At 46.4% G+C, this 16,699-nt stretch overlaps 1 protein-coding gene across 2 annotated transcripts; it reads right to left on the bottom strand.

The window, feature by feature from the left end:
- Window positions 1-3,911: 3,911 nt before the first annotated feature.
- On the bottom strand, window positions 3,912-16,428 carry OLR1 (oxidized low density lipoprotein receptor 1). Of its 2 annotated transcripts, none has more exons than XR_014787384.1 (7): window positions 16,360-16,428; window positions 15,771-16,007; window positions 12,647-12,745; window positions 10,287-10,436; window positions 8,464-8,601; window positions 6,022-6,134; window positions 3,912-5,124 (listed from the first exon to the last, which is right to left on the bottom strand). XR_014787384.1 is itself a non-coding variant. In XM_084832196.1 (7 exons), exons 2-7 carry the CDS (start codon window positions 15,856-15,858, stop codon window positions 4,980-4,982), a joined length of 747 nt encoding a protein of 248 aa, XP_084688322.1. In that variant the 5' UTR covers window positions 15,859-16,007; window positions 16,360-16,428; the 3' UTR covers window positions 4,026-4,979. The 2 variants fall into 2 exon arrangements, 1 of the variants encoding a protein (XP_084688322.1); XM_084832196.1 differs by having other exon boundaries at window positions 4,026-5,124; window positions 8,450-8,601.
- Window positions 16,429-16,699: the final 271 nt, after the last annotated feature.

Raw genomic sequence — 16,699 nt, 5'->3', positions numbered from 1 at the left:
CGAAGAAGCTGAAGTTGATCGGTTCTATGAAGACCTACAACACCTTCTAGAACTAACACCAAAAAAAGATGTCCTCTTCATCATAGGGGATTGGAATGCTAAAGTAGGAAGTCAAGAAATCACCGGGATAACAGGCAGGCATGGCCTTGGTGTACAAAATGAAGCAGGACAAAAGCTAATGGAGTTTTGCCAAGAGAACATGCTGATCATAGCAAACACTCTTTTCCAACAGCACAAGAGGCGACTCTACACATGGACATCACCAGATGGTCAATATCGAAATCAGATTGATTATGTCTTTTGCAGCCAAAGATGGAGAAGCTCCATACAGTCAGTCAAAACAAGACCTGGAGCTGACTGTGGCTCAGATCATGAGCTGCTTCTTGCAAAATTTCGGCTTAAATTGAAGAACGTCGGGAAAACCACTAAACCGTTCAGGTATGACCTAAATCATATCCCTGATGAATATACAGTGGAGGTGAGGAATAGATTTCAGGGATTAGACCTGATAGACAGAGTGCCTGAGGAACTATGGACGGAGGTCCGTAACATTGTTCAGGAGGCAGCAACGAAATCCATCCCAAAGAAAAAGAAATGCAAGAAAGCAAAGTGGCTGTCTGATGAGGCTTTACAAGTAGCTCATGAAAGAAGGGAAGCGAAAAGCAAGGGAGAAAGGGGAAGATATACCCAACTGAATGCAGAGTTCCAGAGAATAGCAAGGAGAGACAAGAAGGCCTTCTTAAATGAACAATGCAAAGAAATCGAGGAAAACAACAGAATGGGAAAGACTAGAGATCTCTTCAAGAAAATTGGAGATCTCAAGGGAACGTTTTGTGCAAAGACGGGCATGATAAAGGACAAAGAAGGCAGGGACCTCACAGAAGCAGATGAGATTAAGAAGAGGTGGCAAGAATACACAGAAGAACTATACAGGAAAGATCTGAATGTCCCTGATAGCCATAATAGTGCGGTCACTGAACTTGAGCCGGACATCCTAGAGAGTGAAGTCAAGTGGGCCTTAGGAAGCATTAGTAACAACAAAGCTAGCGGAGATGACAGTATTCCAGCCGAGCTATTTAAAATCCTAAAAGATGATGCTGTTAAAGTGCTGCATTCAATATGCCAACAAATCTGGAACACTCAACAGTGGCCACAAGACTGGAAAAGGTCAGTTTACATTCCAATTCCAAAGAAGGGCAACGCCAAAGAGTGTTCAAACTACCGCACAATTGCGCTCATTTCACATGCCAGCAAGGTGATGCTCAAAATCCTACAAGCTAGGCTTCAGCAGTATGCGAACCGAGAACTACCGGAAGTACAAGCTGGGTTTCGAAGAGGCAGAGGAACTAGAGATCAAATCGCCAACATTCGCTGCATCATGGAGAAAGCAAGAGAATTCCAGAAAAACGTCTATTTCTGCTTCATTGACTATGCTAAAGCCTTTGATTGTGTGGATCACAACAAACTGTGGCAAATTCTTAAAGTGATGGGAGTACCAGACCACCTTACCTGTCTCCTGAGAAACCTGTACGAGGGTCAAGAAGCAACAGTAAGAACCAGACATGGAACAACCGATTGGTTCCAAATTGGGAAAGGAGTACGACAAGGCTGCATATTGTCACCCTGCTTATTTAACTTATATGCAGAGTACATCATGAGAAATGCCGGGTTGGATGAATCAGAGGTCGGAATTAAGATTGCCGGGAGAATTATCAGCAACCTCCGATATGCAGACGATGCCACCCTAATGGCAGAAAGCGAAGAGGATCTAAAGAGCCTCTTGTTGAGGGTGAAACAGGAGAGTGCAAAAGATGGTTTGAAACTCAACATTAAAAAAACGAAGATCATGGCATCTGGCCCCATCACTTCCTGGCATATAGAAGGGGAAGAAATGGAATCAGTGACAGATTTTACTTTCTTGCGCTCCAAGATCACCGCAGACGGTGACTGTAGCCATGAAATTAAAAGACGCTTGCTCCTTGGGAGGAAAGCTATGGCCAACCTAGACAGCATAGTAAGAAGCAGAGACATCACCTTGCCGACAAAGGTCCGTCTAATCAAAGCTATGGTTTTCCCAGTAGTAATGTATGGCTGTGAGAGCTGGACTATAAGGAAGGCTGAGCGCCGAAGAATTGATGCTTTCGAACTGTGGTGCTGGAGAAGACTCTTACGAGTCCCCTGGACTGCAAGGAGGTCAAATCAGTCCATCCTAAAGGAAATCAACCCTGAGTGCTCATTGGAAGGACAGATACTGAAGCTGAAGCTCCAATATTTTGGCCACCTAATGCGAAGAGAAAACTCCCTGGAAAAGACCCTGATGCTGGGAAAGACTGAAGGCAAAAGGAGAAGGGGACGGCAGAGGATGAGATGGCTAGATAGCATCACGGATGCAATGAATATGAACTTGAGCACGCTCCGGGAGAGAGCGCAGGACAGGAAGGCCTGGCGTGCTATGGTCCATGGGGTCACGAAGAGTCGGACACGACTGAACGACTGAACAACAATAACAGTTGCCCCAGCTTTTCTGAAAATAACACTGCCCTCCAAAACTGCTGTGTTCTCTCCTGCCAAAAATGCCCTTCCACTTTTACTGCCTGCAGATGGGGCTGTGAAAGTGGGAGATCATTCTTTGCCCACTTCTGGTATACACCGCAAAATTTGTTAGGTCTGGAATCAAGCAAGAAAGCTGGTATGCTACACAAAGGTCCTTCTAGAGCAGGAGTTGGCAACTTGTAGACCTCCAGAGGTTTTGGCCTACAGCTCCCATCATCCTTCGCCACTGGCTATGCTGGCTAGGGCTGATGGGAAGTGTATGCCAAAACCTCTGGAGGGCCACAGGTCACCCATCCCTGTTTTAGAGGGCACACCCCTGAATTGTATATGAATTTGGTACACAGCAGTAGCACTAGCACTTGCATATATCAAATAAGTACAGTTAGAGGGTGTGGGCCTCCCTGCTCCCCACTGATGAGCCCAACAGGTTCCTCTACAGTCTGGCGTGCCTGAGAACAGAAGCATCTGGGGGAAGGAATGGGGCTCTGCCGCAGGGGTGATGAATGGGGATTAAAGGGGAAAGGGAGGCAAGCCTGGGGGTGGGGAGTGCAGCGAGGGTGAGGGGCCCAGCTCTACAGAGAATCAAAGAGAGCAGGCAGGCAGCAGGCTGAGGGAGGCGAGGCAGCACTAATGGTTGCCCCACAAGCACTCATTTGCCCCCAAAGGACCTGGGGTCCTTTATTGGAACTAAAGCATGGAAGCCCTGAGAGACTGTTAGAAGAAGGAAGTGGGGGGAAACCACAAAAACTGTAGAGAAGCAACACCAGCTCACCCTATTGACCCGCTTTATCACAAGTCTCTACCTCACAAAGCTCACACTCTCCAGGCAGCATTGCAAGAAGTTCCCACGGCAGTGGCCTCTGTGGTAGATCTCCCACTCCTCCTTCCAGGGAACTCTCCCACCAGTGAGATTGAGATCCCCACCCTGCACCCTTTTCAAGAGGCTTTGATCCAAGCAGTCATGAAAAATAGAGCTGTCTTTCACATGGCATACTTGTGCAAAATTGCTGCTGCAGACACCAACCTTCATTAGGCAACGTTTGTTCCTCCCTGCCCCCCTAGGTTTAAAGCAGGTTATAGTGAAGAGAAGGAAGCATGCGCCTATCTGCACTACAAGGACTACATGTATGGAGCAGACTGTAATGAGGAACAAAATGAATGGATATGTGAGAAGGCAGCCTCTGAGCTGACCTAAGAGGATGACCCCACTGAACTGGCTTCCCTTTTCAAAGGACGGGGCACTGGAAACCACGTACCTGTGATGTTATGGCTTAATAGCTCGATGCTGTGTATGTTTGCTCAGATGTAGGCACCCTATGTTTGATGGGGCTTACTGTCAGGAACGTGCGCACAGGATTGAAAGCAACATTACACTGTTGGTTTTTAATGTTGAACCACATCTCAAGAGCCTTAAGGTTGAGAGGCAACTTGTAAATGTTGTACATACACAAATAATAAAAATCCTGAAACAGTCAAGGCTATTTCCTTTTAATTACTGTGTCATTTTTTAAAGGAGACAGAATAAATATCAGAAGACAGCAGAAGTGCCATGTCCTGAGTACAAAACAAGTTACTACAGTGTTCACCAAAACATCACAATTTTTCATTGATTAAGAAATCCATGCCTAGTATAATCCATGGCCTCTCCTGAAGTTTCCTCACTGGGAGGAGTGAGAGGCAGATGAGGTGAGGCAATTAAAATGAAGCCATGAAGACAAGAGGAAGGGTTGGGGGCGTCGCCAAAGACCTGGTACAGGCAGGAAGCAACATAGCAGAGTTCTGACACTGCCTGACACCAACATTTAAGAATGAGCGTGTTTGGTTGATGAAGTAGGGCAGCCTTCCTCCGACCTTGTGCCCTCCAGCTGTGATGGACGGTAACTTCCATGATAGCCACTGGCCATGCTGCCTGGGAATGATGGGAATTGCAGACCAACACAGCCAGAAGGCATTGGGCTGGGGAAGGCTGTAGTAGCAGGATACACATGACCCTCTCCGTGTGTTGAATGAACTTGTGGAGAGCGTCATGGGGCCACCCGAACTAGCCACATCCACCAACACCACTGCCATGCTCCCCCAAACATCCATTTGACATTTGTCTGAAAGGATTCCCTGCACCTAAAGATGTACATGCAGAAAACTCCTACATGTGAGGAGGGATCCTGGCCCATCAGGATTGGTCCTCACTATAGAAGCCCTCTGCTTGTACATGTGGAGAACTCCTTCCAATTAACATCAAATAGATGTTTGTGGGAACCATGGCAGTGGTGTACAACAACAATGGCACTAACCTGTGTGGCCTTACGACTTCCTCCACACAGTGATTCAACATGTGGAGAGGGTTGTGTACATCCCCTTGTTATTTCCAGTCAACACACCCAGACTAGAATCAATGCAGAAGGTTGCTATTGTTGAGGTTCTACACCTCAGTGATGACCAAGATTTGCTGGATCTGCCACTTTCTCACAGATGCAGAACCGGTACCCCAAACAATCGGAAGCAATTAGATTCCCTCCCTGAATCGACACACAGATGGGATAATTACTGGAGCCAACATCAGGAATATTAAATCTGCAAGAGAAAGTAATAATTTGTATACACAAAACATACATGTCTCATTAGAATTGCAGATCTGTATTACCAAATGCACTTCAGAGTTCATCTAGCCACGCTCCCGGCACTGAGCCAAGATTCTACATTATCTACAGCATTCCTAATTAGGGACAAGCCTAAGGCCACTGAACATGTTATAGAAATAGAGGGGATTTATGATCCAAACAACCATATGTCATGTTCTGCTCATGGACTAGGGCAGGCATGGGGAACCTCCAGTCTGCAGGCCAGATACAGCCCACAGGGATTTCCCATTTGGGCCACCAGCTTCCTCCTCAGGCCCTGCCCCCTCTCTCAGCAGAGAAAAACTCTTATCTCTGATCAGCAGCTGACAAAGCTTCCTGCTTCTGAATAGACACGCAGAAGCGTGCCCTGCTTGCTTGCGAGTTGGCTTAACATTGATAAGAATGACGCTTTGGCACTGCCCATTCTTCTCCTGGTCAAGCCCATTTGGCCTTTGACCATGCCAGCAGATGGGATGTGGCCTCTGAGACCTTTGCGAGATTTGAATTTGGCCATTGAACTGACCCCCCCGTCCCCCGGACTAGGGAATCCATGTAATCATGTCTGCTAAAACACCCATTTAACAAAATATGGCTCTTATACAATCCTCATTAATTTCAAAGGGGCTTATAGAGGAATAGATCATAATATGTATTAATTTAATTTGGTCTTATTGGAACTTGTCTCTTTTAAAATAGTTTAATTGGTTTAACATGGTGTTTTTTTCTTTTGTTTTTGCTGTTCACCCCTCCGAAAACTTTTGATGTGGAGCGGTATATAAACATCCCAGAGCACATAATTAACATCCCACTTGGCACTTCTGAATGGCTTTTTCAAATACTAAAAACTTACAAGTCCGTAAGGAAGGTGCTGTTGTCCTCCCATAGCCACGGCCCACCAGCTCTGCTGCGGAATAAACCGATCCAGTAAGAATTATAGGCCTGTGCTGATGCAAGTATGAACTCCTGAGTGGAAACACAAGCAAGAACCCGAATGACATTCTACTTGAAACGTGACAGGCAACTAGAGGCAGAAGAACGGCCTCACCTCTTCGGGCAAATTGCAGTAAGTGCTGCATAAACAAATGGCAGGGATGCAGCCTTTCAGGCTCTGAAGCAGGGCACCGAAGCAAAGGCCAGTGTCGCAAGCCACAGCTAGTGGGGAGGGAAGGTTGGGGGCAGCCTGCCACCTCAGACAGCAGAGCCACTGCACCGGCTCCAACAGGGGTCCCCAACCTTTTTGGACCCGTGGCGAAATCTGGGCATTTGAGAAGCTGCTGTGGGCACCACACAAAATGGCTCCCACGGAGGATGTGGCGAGTCACATAACAGCTGCCGTGGGGGCCTGGCTAGTCAAGAGATGTCTATGTGCAGGAGAGAAATAGCAAGCCTAGAGGCTGGGAGGGAGGGGGAAATGGAAAGAGTTGCTTCCTAGCCCACTCAGTCTTCTTCTGTCCCCACAGACCTTTTCCCTTTGCTCTCTCTCACCACTCCCAGCCTCTAGCCCCGCTATTTCTCTTCCACAACCCCTTTCCTCACTATTTCTCTCCCTTCCCCACCCCTAGCCTTCTTCTTCTCTCCCTTCCCAGCCATTAGCCTTGCTCTTTCTCTCCTGCTCACCCCTTTATCTTGCTGTTTCTCACCATCCCAGCCTCTGGCCTCACTACTTCTCTCACCTCCACCTCTTTACCTCGCCCCTTCTCCCCTCTCCTGGCTTCCAGCCTCGCCCCTTCTCTCCCCTTCACCTTTTTGCCTTGCTTTCTCTTCCTGCCTGCTGATCAGCAGCAGGTTCAGGAACAGGAAGGAGAACCTGGCGCCCTCACGTTTTTCAATTTTTTATTTTTTTTTAAGGAGGCAGGGAGTAGAGAGCTCATTGGAGGTGGCCACAAGTGCCATGGCGTCCATGGGTGCTGTATTGGGGACCCACTACACACTGCATATCATCAATGTCCAATAATCCAGAAAGTATAATTCAAACAACATATAATTTAAAAAAGGATTATGGACAGCTATTTCATGACATCCCATAGGCACTGTTTAATGAAAAATGTTTTCTAAAAATGGCATGATTTGGCTATCTATAATCTTAATGTATTAAATATCATGCTATAGATTATTGGTATTATACTGTCCTCAGTCAGTTCTCTTCCTATATGTCTACTGACTCCTTCAGTTTTTCCATAGGGGGAGCTGAGCCCTTCCTCTGATTTCACCTCTCTCTCTGTTGGGATCCCTGAGGGATCTGTTCTTGTCTTTCTTCTGTTCTTGTTATTCTGCTATTCTCAATCCACATATTATCTCTGGATGACTTCATCATGCCCAAGGCTTTCAGTACCACCTATATACTGATGACACACCATTCTATCTGCCCCAGAACTTCAGTGCTTCATTGTCTCAAACTCAATATGCCCAAGGCCTTTCCTCGTCCAATACCTTGCCTTGTTCACTCTTCTTACCCATTGGCATCACCACCCAATGCTACTCAACAAGCATAAAACCTTGGCTTTATCTTTGACTCTCTCTCTGCTTTGCCCCCCCATTCAGTCCATCACCAAATTATGTCATTTCTCCATGTGCAGTGTTACAAAATACATCTCTTCCTCTGTTTCCTTGGTAAAAGTGCTCATCCACACCCACACCCCAGTCATCATTTGTCCACTTTTCCTCTCTGCTCTTCCATTGTCTCACCTCAGTAGTCTTATCCCCAATCCAGACATCTGCTGCCAAAATCATTCACGTCATCTTTTTGACCACATGATGCTCCTCTGACAACCCTGCATTGGATCCCTGTCCACTCTTGGATCCCTTTTGTACTTGCCTTCAAAGCCCTCCATGGCCTTGCCCTTTATCTCTCCACTCTTACATCCAATAAATGACCTTCACTCTTCCAGCTCCACCACCTTCAGCCATCTGAACATCTCCTTCTATCTGAAGCAACTTCTCCCTTTCTCCCTTGCGCCCCTTATGCTGAAACGTCTTCCCAGAATGCCTGTGTGAGGCCACCACTTTATTCAAATTCTTCCTCAAAGCCCATCTTTTCTATGAACCCTTTGGCATAACCCCTAGTACTCATACCCAATAATAACTAAGACTAAGTAGGTCTAGCTGGTGGGGAAAAAGGGTGTGGGTGTGGCTCATGGCCATGTGCTGGGCCTTGCAATCATTTCGATGTGACACATTTGCTTTATGTAATCTCAGCAAGACCTTGTGTGCCTGCTTATCCTAATACACACACAAACATGCACCCAAATTGGGAGGGGGGAAAAAAACGCAGTCTTTACCAGCTCTTCCTTACTCTCTATTTTAAGAAGTCTGGAGTTAAGAGTGGTGCACTGAGCTTTGCTTTCTTCCCAAGAGTTCCACTTGGCTGAAAAGAAGTAGCACTTCTCCCCACGCTGCTGCCACCTCTCTGGGCAAGGGCTGCATTTAGGGCCTTTGAAATGAAATGAAAGACCATGAACATCTCACAACCACCAGGAGAAACAGTCCTGCTCAAAGGATAGCAAAAATATTATACAAGTATCATAGGAGAGCCCAGACAGCTTATGCACATTTACCAAGGGATGGCAGAGAATTCCGCCACGGATTTTAAAGAATCCAGCCCCCCGGAATCCGTGGTGGAACGGCCTCCTGCCCCCTTGCCCCCCGCGGAATCCCCTTGGGATGGCACTTACCTGGGACGGATGCGGCGGATTCGGCAGTGGCGGTTCCAGCGGCGGCAGCTCCGATGGCGGCGGCTCCTGGCCAGCCACGGCCGGCTGCTGCTGCAGCCATTGGCATCCTTGCAGCCGTGACAGGCTATGTAAGAATTTACGTAGCCTATCACGGCTAACCCAAAACCCCCCACAAAAACCCCAGTGTACGCAAATGGCGGCGGTTACGGCTGCTGCCATTTGCGTTCCCTATTTTTCGCCAATTTATCTTATGTAAATATTTACATAAAACGGCGAAAAAAAGGGGAACGCAAATAGCATAGTGGGCGCTATTTGTGTTCCTTTATTTTTCGCCATTCTAGCCTACGTAAATATTTACGTAGGCTAAAACAGCGAATAAAAAAGGAATGCAAATAGCGCCCACTACGCTATTTGCGTTCCCCTTTTTTTCGCTGTTTTATCTTATGTAAATATTTACGTAAGATAAATCAGCGAAAAATAGGGAACGCAAATGGCGGCCGCCGTAGCCACCGCCATTTGCGTATGCCATTTTTTTTTTTGCCCAGCTGTGATAGGCTACGTAAAGACTTACATAGTCTTTACGTAAAGACTACGTAAGTAAGGCTGCTATGGCGGCCGCCATTTGCGTCCGCACCAGCCAGTCTGTGGCCGGAAATCTGGCTGCGGACGGCCCTGGCCAGCTGCTCTGCGGAGCCGCCGCAGAGAAGAGCCAGCCGTCAAGGATTCGGGGGGGGGGGGAGACCGGATCGCCTCCCTCCCCGTCGAGGATTCCGGCAGGAGAGACGGAGCGCCTCCCCCCCGCACGAACATAATCTGCGAAAAGGTAAGTGACTTTCGTACATCCCTACATTTACCTGAATAACTCATTTGGTGGGAGATTCTGCATTTATAACAGTGAGAATTTCATCGCAGCTTCGTTTTGATAAAAAAAAAAAATAGAGGTTTAAAAAATGTGAGATAAACTGAAATTGACAGATTTGTTCATTTGGGCCCAAGGTTCTGAGTGCTTAGCTCTTAAAAGTCTGGGTTTGAATCCCCGAGCCTTCGGCCATCACGGCTGCCACCGCTTTTTTCTGACAGGGCCCTCATCTTTAACCGCTATGTGACAGGCAGACACATCGTGCTCCTCCCCATGGTGGGGGCAGCTGCACCGATTGAGTTCAGCTGGGGCAGATGCGTGAGAAGCTCATTTCAGTTTGTTTTTTAATAAGAATTTACCCAAATTCACAAACTTCTTCATATCTGGGAGATAAAAGAGCTTGAGATTTTAAAACATGGAATGCAGCAAAACTGACAGCTTTGCCCATCCCTAATTCAGAAAAGTTCACCCAGCCGACAGATGACTATTTTACTTGTTCTAGTTTTATCTTAGTCAGTGCAGTGGTGCTCAAACAATAAAATTTTCAAAGCACATGCCAAAACCCAAACCCCCAGTGACAATTACCTCTGTAGTTTGACAGTTGTTGCACAGTCTCTGAAAGGTTGAGATTCTGGGCTTGGAGAACATTCAGCTTTGTGAGTAGGGTTTCTAACATCTCTTTCTGCAGAGTCAGGTTTTCATTTTGATTGCTCACTCTGTGGGATGCCTGCATAACTTCAATCCACAACATAGTTACAATGAGCTTCTCCATATCATCATCATCATCTGCTATTGTGTTGAGATTGTGGCAGTGAAGTCTTGCTGCAAACAGTGTGGCAGGGAGCAGAGGCTTCCAAGGAATGTAGGAGTGTGTCCCAAATGCCAAGGAAACCAAGGTGATGCTTCCTGCCCAGACAGCACAAGTAGCAAGATGGGAGGACATCCCAGCCATCAGCAGATCTCATTTCTTTGTTCTGGGGCAGCTCCTCCTAAGTTCACACATACAACTGTCAGTAAGGCAGCCTCGCCAATTTCTTCCTCCAACTCAGGTTGGGCAAAGCATCCAACCATCTCCTTTCATGCACACACAAACCCAACATAAAGAAATGGGAAAAACAGGTGACACAGAGAGAGTGTCAGGAGTGCCCTAGCTGCCTCTTGCAGTCCCCACCAATAGCCAACTCAGGACACAGACGACGAGGAATTATTTCCGAGACTTTATTCCTTTATTACTCTATGACTCTTTCAGATGCTAATCACCAGCGACTAAGCAAGGAACAGCAGAGTAGCCTATGCTCCAGGTTAGGCAGTTGGTCCCCGTTTGAAGGAGAATCACGGGAAGACCCTGAACTTATGGGCTAAGGAGAGATCCTCCCTCTTTCTCTTGGGTCCTCGGGACGCGACTGTTGTTTGTGCGCCAAATGAGCGCTACGCCTCCTTTCCGCGCCCTCCATCTGTCGTCGCTCCCTGCGTCTGCACTGAGCGTCGAGCAAGCCCCCCTCCAGCGCTCTCTCGCTGCCAGGGTCACTCTCTATCCCAGGAATGCTGGCAGGAGGAATCTCTGCCAGCTGCTGTGCTTGTGAGAGATGAGCGAGCTCTTCTCTCACGGATTGCTGTTCCTCCTCAGGATCAGAACTGCTCTGGGGCTCTATTGGCTCAGTTTCCACCCTGACAGAGAGAGAGCGAGAGAAAGAGAGACAGAAAGAAAGGGGGGAGAGAGAAAGAAAGAGATGGGTGAGAGAGAAGTTGAAGGGAGATCAGGAAATGGGTGACAGAGAAAACATGCACGAGAGGGCATGGGTGAAACTGTTGATAGCTAGGAATGAGGTGGTGGGGAAGGTGTGTGTGTGTGTGCGCTGGAGCCAATGTGTTTGCTGTATGCCCCTATAATATTTGGTATTTATATATAATGTGTATTCATTGTGTAAATTACAGTGAATAACACACAAGGTGGAGGAGGCTGTCTTTAGGCAGGAGGAGTAGAGTGTGTAGAGAGGGACTGCAGGGCAGCACCTGTAGCCCCACGCCCTGTCCGTCCTCTGAGTCCTGCCTGCACCAGCCACTCATTTGTGAGGACTTCCGAGGCAGGGAACCATTCACACGTAGGGCCAATGCATATGATCAAATAAGGCACTGTGGCTTATTTAAGCTGAGATGGGCTGCAGCTTGTTGTGTCATCTGAACCCAGTGGAGGTGGGTTGTGAAAGGGTTAAACAACCTTCACATAACCCATGGCTTGTTTTAGGGTTATGCAAGGGTTGTTTATCCCTCGCACGACCCACCCCCGCCAGGTTTGGACAACTCGACAAGCTACCTTTCCAGCTTGAATATTGAAAAGATGTTGGTGTTGCTTTGAGTCAATCTCTCAATTTATAGTGGAAGTTGCTTCAGAGAATGAGGTCATTTCTACATGAGACTTTTATCCCGCACCAGGGCTTCTGCTTCTGGATTCTTTGCAGGATTAAGATTAACTCCTTTACATGTGCTTTTTTCGGGGGGGGGGGGAGGGATTCTTTCTTTGCCTTTCTATATGTTTCCTTAGACAGCCACTAGATGGCACTGTGGTATAGCGGAACTGTGCGATTACACCACTCGCCATTCAGGATATACCAGACTTTTCCTGCTTTGGAGCATGAGGACTGGTATAAAGGACCTGCAAACTACTACACAATAAAAGCCTTGTGTAGAAAGGCTCTTAGAATAAGGAGGGAGGCCTTGGGGTTCTACTGCTCACCAAATTCTGCTCATGATTCCTGTGGTTATGGAATCAACAGACTTCATATTCCCATTTCAAAGGGTAAAAAACTGAGTCCAGAATCAAAATAAAAAGTTATAGAAGCCACACCTAGCTTGAAGGAGATGCTCAGCACAGTGAACTGGACATTCAAAAAATCCTAAAGCAAGCCATGGACCACTCTTTGAACACTTTCCTAGCTGCTGCTTACCCTTGAAACCTAGAGTCCCAGCTGCTCCGAGCAGAGCCAGGCAGAAGATCCCAAGAATCACTGCTGCAGGTCGCCAATGATGCGATACTGAGGGAGATGCTAAGGTAAATAAGAGACAAGAGCTAAAGAGAAATGTCCTCTTATAGTTATTCTCACCAGTTCCTCCATAGTTTAGTCTGCTTCTGACACCAATCCCCAGGCAAAGCTGCCTTGGGAGGGCTCCTATCCTGAAAGGTGGCCTAGATATACTTTAATATATTTATTAAGGGCACAATCCTATGCAGATAGGCGGCTGCCTCTGAACTCGGAGGTGATGGCCTATCCAAAGCAGGGCAGGAGAAGCACGGAGGGGATCGTTCCCTCCACACTTCTCCTGCCCTGTCTTTTCGGCTAGACAGCCGATTGTGGCTGTCTAGCCATAGGAGGGCAGAGGGGGAAGGAGGCTGCTGTACGACACATAGGATGACACATAGTTCAGGCATTTCCGCACCCCATCCCACCCTGGAACACTCCTTTTTGGCCACTCCGGCTCCAAGGTCGGTTCCCAGAAAACCAGATATCCTATGGCCATCTAGCCACTGTCTAGCAGCCATAGGATTGTTCCCTTAAAGGCTAAACTCTGTGAAGGGAGTTGCTGTGCCCAGGAAAATTTAACAAAACAAAAAAAAGAGCATTAAACTCTGCTTAAACACTGGCACCTGAAATCTAAAGCTGGTACATTTATTATGTTTTTATTTACTACATTTGTATCCTGTTTTTCCTCCAAGGAGCTCAAGACAGCATACATGGTTCCCCCTGCCTCCATTTTATCTTCACACCAACCCTGTGAGCTAGGTAAAACAGAGAGGTAGTGTTTGGCCCAAGGTCACCCAATAAGCTGGTGGCTGAGTGGGGATTTGAACCCTGGTTTCCTCTCTCCCAGGCCAACGCTCTAGCCCCTACAGTGGCCTACACCACACCGGCTTTCAGATTTAAGCTGTTCCCCTGGCCTAGCAGGCCATGTACTACCACCACAAGGCTAAGATAACTTTGGGTAAGATTCAGCTTCTGGAAGGAGACGGAATTGATGGATCATGCAGTCAGTCATTCCCTGCTCTGTTTTTCCTATGACTCTGCTTTTCTCACTGATCATTGTAGACTGTTTATAAGAAACTCATTTATATAACGTATTGCTCTTTCCACCTAATCTTTGAATAACAAGCATTTTATTAGCAATTAAGCCTCAGATCAGATCATAATGTAGATTCAATATGAGAACAGAGGCACCAGTAAGACCTTTCCTAAACACACATTAGTTGCACATTTGGATCCTCCCCCTGAATTCTATTTTATGTATTTTATGAATGGAAGGCTCCTTCTGGCTGCAAAGGGACAGCCAATTTTGTCTCAAATAGGCACAAAAGAGAGGTTGGTTGAGCCAATTAGCCTTGAGCCATAACGAACCATTTTCCCAGTAACAGCTAATTATATTTAGCTTGTACACCAGTACAATTCACCAATCAAGAGTAAGTGCCTTGTAGTGGTTAGACTGCTGGACTAGGACTAGATAGACCTGGGTTCAAGTCTCCACTCAGCCATGAAGCCCACTGAGTGACCTTGGGCCAGTCATATCCTCTCAGCCTAACCCTACCTCACAGGGTTCCTGTGAGGATAACACGGAGGAGGTGGAGAAACTTGTACAGTGCCCTGAGTTCCTTGGAGGAAGAGTCAGATATAAATGTGATAAAACAAAACAAAATAAACTCTGTTACCTTTGTTACATGTCCTGACCCAGCCCAAGGGCTCTATGGATGCAGGACGAGGAACTGTGCACAGAAATGTGTGCTGCATACCTGTGGAGTTCTGCAACCTGATCAGCAGCTGATGAGAGGGATGTCCATAGCACTTAAAAAAAAAACTGGCATCCCATCCATCAGCAGCGTGGGAGGGGGAGAGTGGGGCTGGCTTGTTCCCTTTGCCCCCATTCTTCCTCCTCTGCCAAGGCTGAACAGCAGGAGCCCAGCTTCTTTTACCAGCAATGCACAAGCAGCACACAGATTACGGCGATTATCTTTTACTCTACAAGTAAAACTGCTCTGTATCCCAGTTCTGTTTGCAGGAAGTAGTTATCCTTCTTTAATAAAGGCACAGTATGACCTAGGGAATGGTCTGGGATCATCTGAGGCTGTAGCATTGTTGAAGCAAAGCAAGTTGCCCTCATCATCCCCTTACCGTGGGAGACCACTGGAGCTCCATGTAAGAGTGGGATAGAAATATAATACATGATGTTTAAAATAATGTGGAGCAAAGTTTTTTTTAATAGAAAGCAAGATGTACTATAAATTCTGATTTGCATCAATCCTGCATTGCTTCCATGGGATGATACGAACAGCTCTTTTAAACTTTTCTGATAATAATTCAGTACCTCAAGCTGTTTGATGATCATATCTGATAGGGCCCCCTGTCCCCTTATATAAAATGAATAATAGCTATTCCTCTCTCTAGTCTGATCCATCAAGGGATGTGTCCAAAATTCTACACATCCAAACTTCTACCCAGATTTTGGAGTTCCAAATTACCTGGTCTGAATTCCAAAGAGGGACCAATGCATAAGAAAACCTCCAGGTTTTTTAAAATTTCCAAATAGTTGTACAGTACACTGTGCATGCAGGCTGTTGCAACTTTCCATTCATTCACATCTTTCCCCTACCCCATATTACTGATGAACATATGTTTTGATAGAACTGCAATAAATAAAAAAGCAATCTTGATGTAATTCTATGCATTTGCTGCTGTTGTTGTTGTTGTTGTTGTGTTTTATCATTGTCCGGGACTTCACGTGGGCATTGATAAAACATGGGGGGGGGGAGCAATTAATACAATCATATTTACGATCATATTTAAGATGGCTCTTTTTGCAGAATTTTATAAAAACACATGTACACATTGAAAATATTGAGTGGGGGGAAACAAATGAACTGAAATCTGTGGCAAACTGAGCATGCACAAATTCCAGAATTGATTTTAGAAATTATCTTAATGAAACTAGCATTCAGAAAGAGTAAAATACAGGACCCAGCCTGGGAAGACCTCCAGATATGAAAACAGTCCTGCAAACCTGGATTTGCCTAATTTACCACATTACCTTTGCTCTCGGTTTTCTGGAACTCCTCCTTCTTGTTCTGCTCCAGAGTAATGAATTTCAAGTCAGCATAGGTCACTTCTTCCGCCATTTCTGGCAAGATTTCAAAGCAAACTACAGCAATGTCTGGCTTTACGGAGAGGAATTCATCCAGACGGATACTTTATAGTCATAAGAGAATGATGCACACACACAAGGAATGGGTGATGCATATGACATACCCTTGTCCTTCCCAAACCACTGGACAAAGACAAAAGTATAGGAGGGGTTTAAACAGTGATTAACATTGCAAATATTCCCACCACCCACAATGGAAGGGAAGAAGACTGGGGGATTAGGAATGGAGTCTTGCACTGTTGATGCTGGAATATACAAACAAATGGGTTGGAGTAAGCATGGGCAGCAAGTTCTGAGTGCATTCACAATTCATCCCTTTGCATGTACTAATGATCTGGAACCCAGCAGCAACCCCTTGTAAAAGACATAGATGCACAAGCCCCCATACATGCACCCAAGCCTCCATCCACACATGTAGATACACTGGGTGTCTCTACATGAGTGATTTATTGCACGCTCGTGATGGGCCACTCACATACGTTTGCGGGTCCTTTACACGACATTGTCAACCTCCAGGACTTCTCCTACGCATTTCCCGTTTATCCTGTTTTCAAAAAGATTGGAGATAAATTGGAATATTAAAAAAAACCCACAGGATAATGGCAGTGTGAAATGCCATCATACCTCTATGAACTTGCCAAGGATTCAAACCACATGTCTGCCATGTAAATGCTTGGGCACATTTCTTGATTGGAGGAAGGAGAGGGTGAAATGCCTCCCTGCACTGAAGGGAGACAATCCCCATCAAGCTCAGAATCAACATCCTCTGTTGATTCTGAGCACCCCATTAAGATCAATGGGGCTTACTCCCAAGT

This window comes from Heloderma suspectum, chromosome 2 (genome assembly GCF_057233095.1).
Source record: "Heloderma suspectum isolate Gila_16-S chromosome 2, 16-S_ref, whole genome shotgun sequence".
Classification (NCBI taxonomy): domain Eukaryota; kingdom Metazoa; phylum Chordata; class Lepidosauria; order Squamata; family Helodermatidae; genus Heloderma; species Heloderma suspectum.
Note: the sequence above shows the minus strand (reverse complement) of the source record. Positions and strands in the feature narration are given on the sequence as shown.

Coding starts and splice junctions, on each gene's coding strand:
- OLR1 (XM_084832196.1), bottom strand. CDS start 15,858: ATGGCGGAAGAAGTGACCTATGCTGACTTGAAATTCATTACTCTGGAG. Junction 10,437..12,646: donor TGGGACTCTAGGTTTCAAGG/GTAAGCAGCAGC, acceptor TGTGGATTGAAG/TTATGCAGGCATCCCACAGA. Junction 5,125..6,021: donor AGCACCTTCCTTACGGACTT/GTAAGTTTTTAG, acceptor TTTCTCTTGCAG/ATTTAATATTCCTGATGTTG.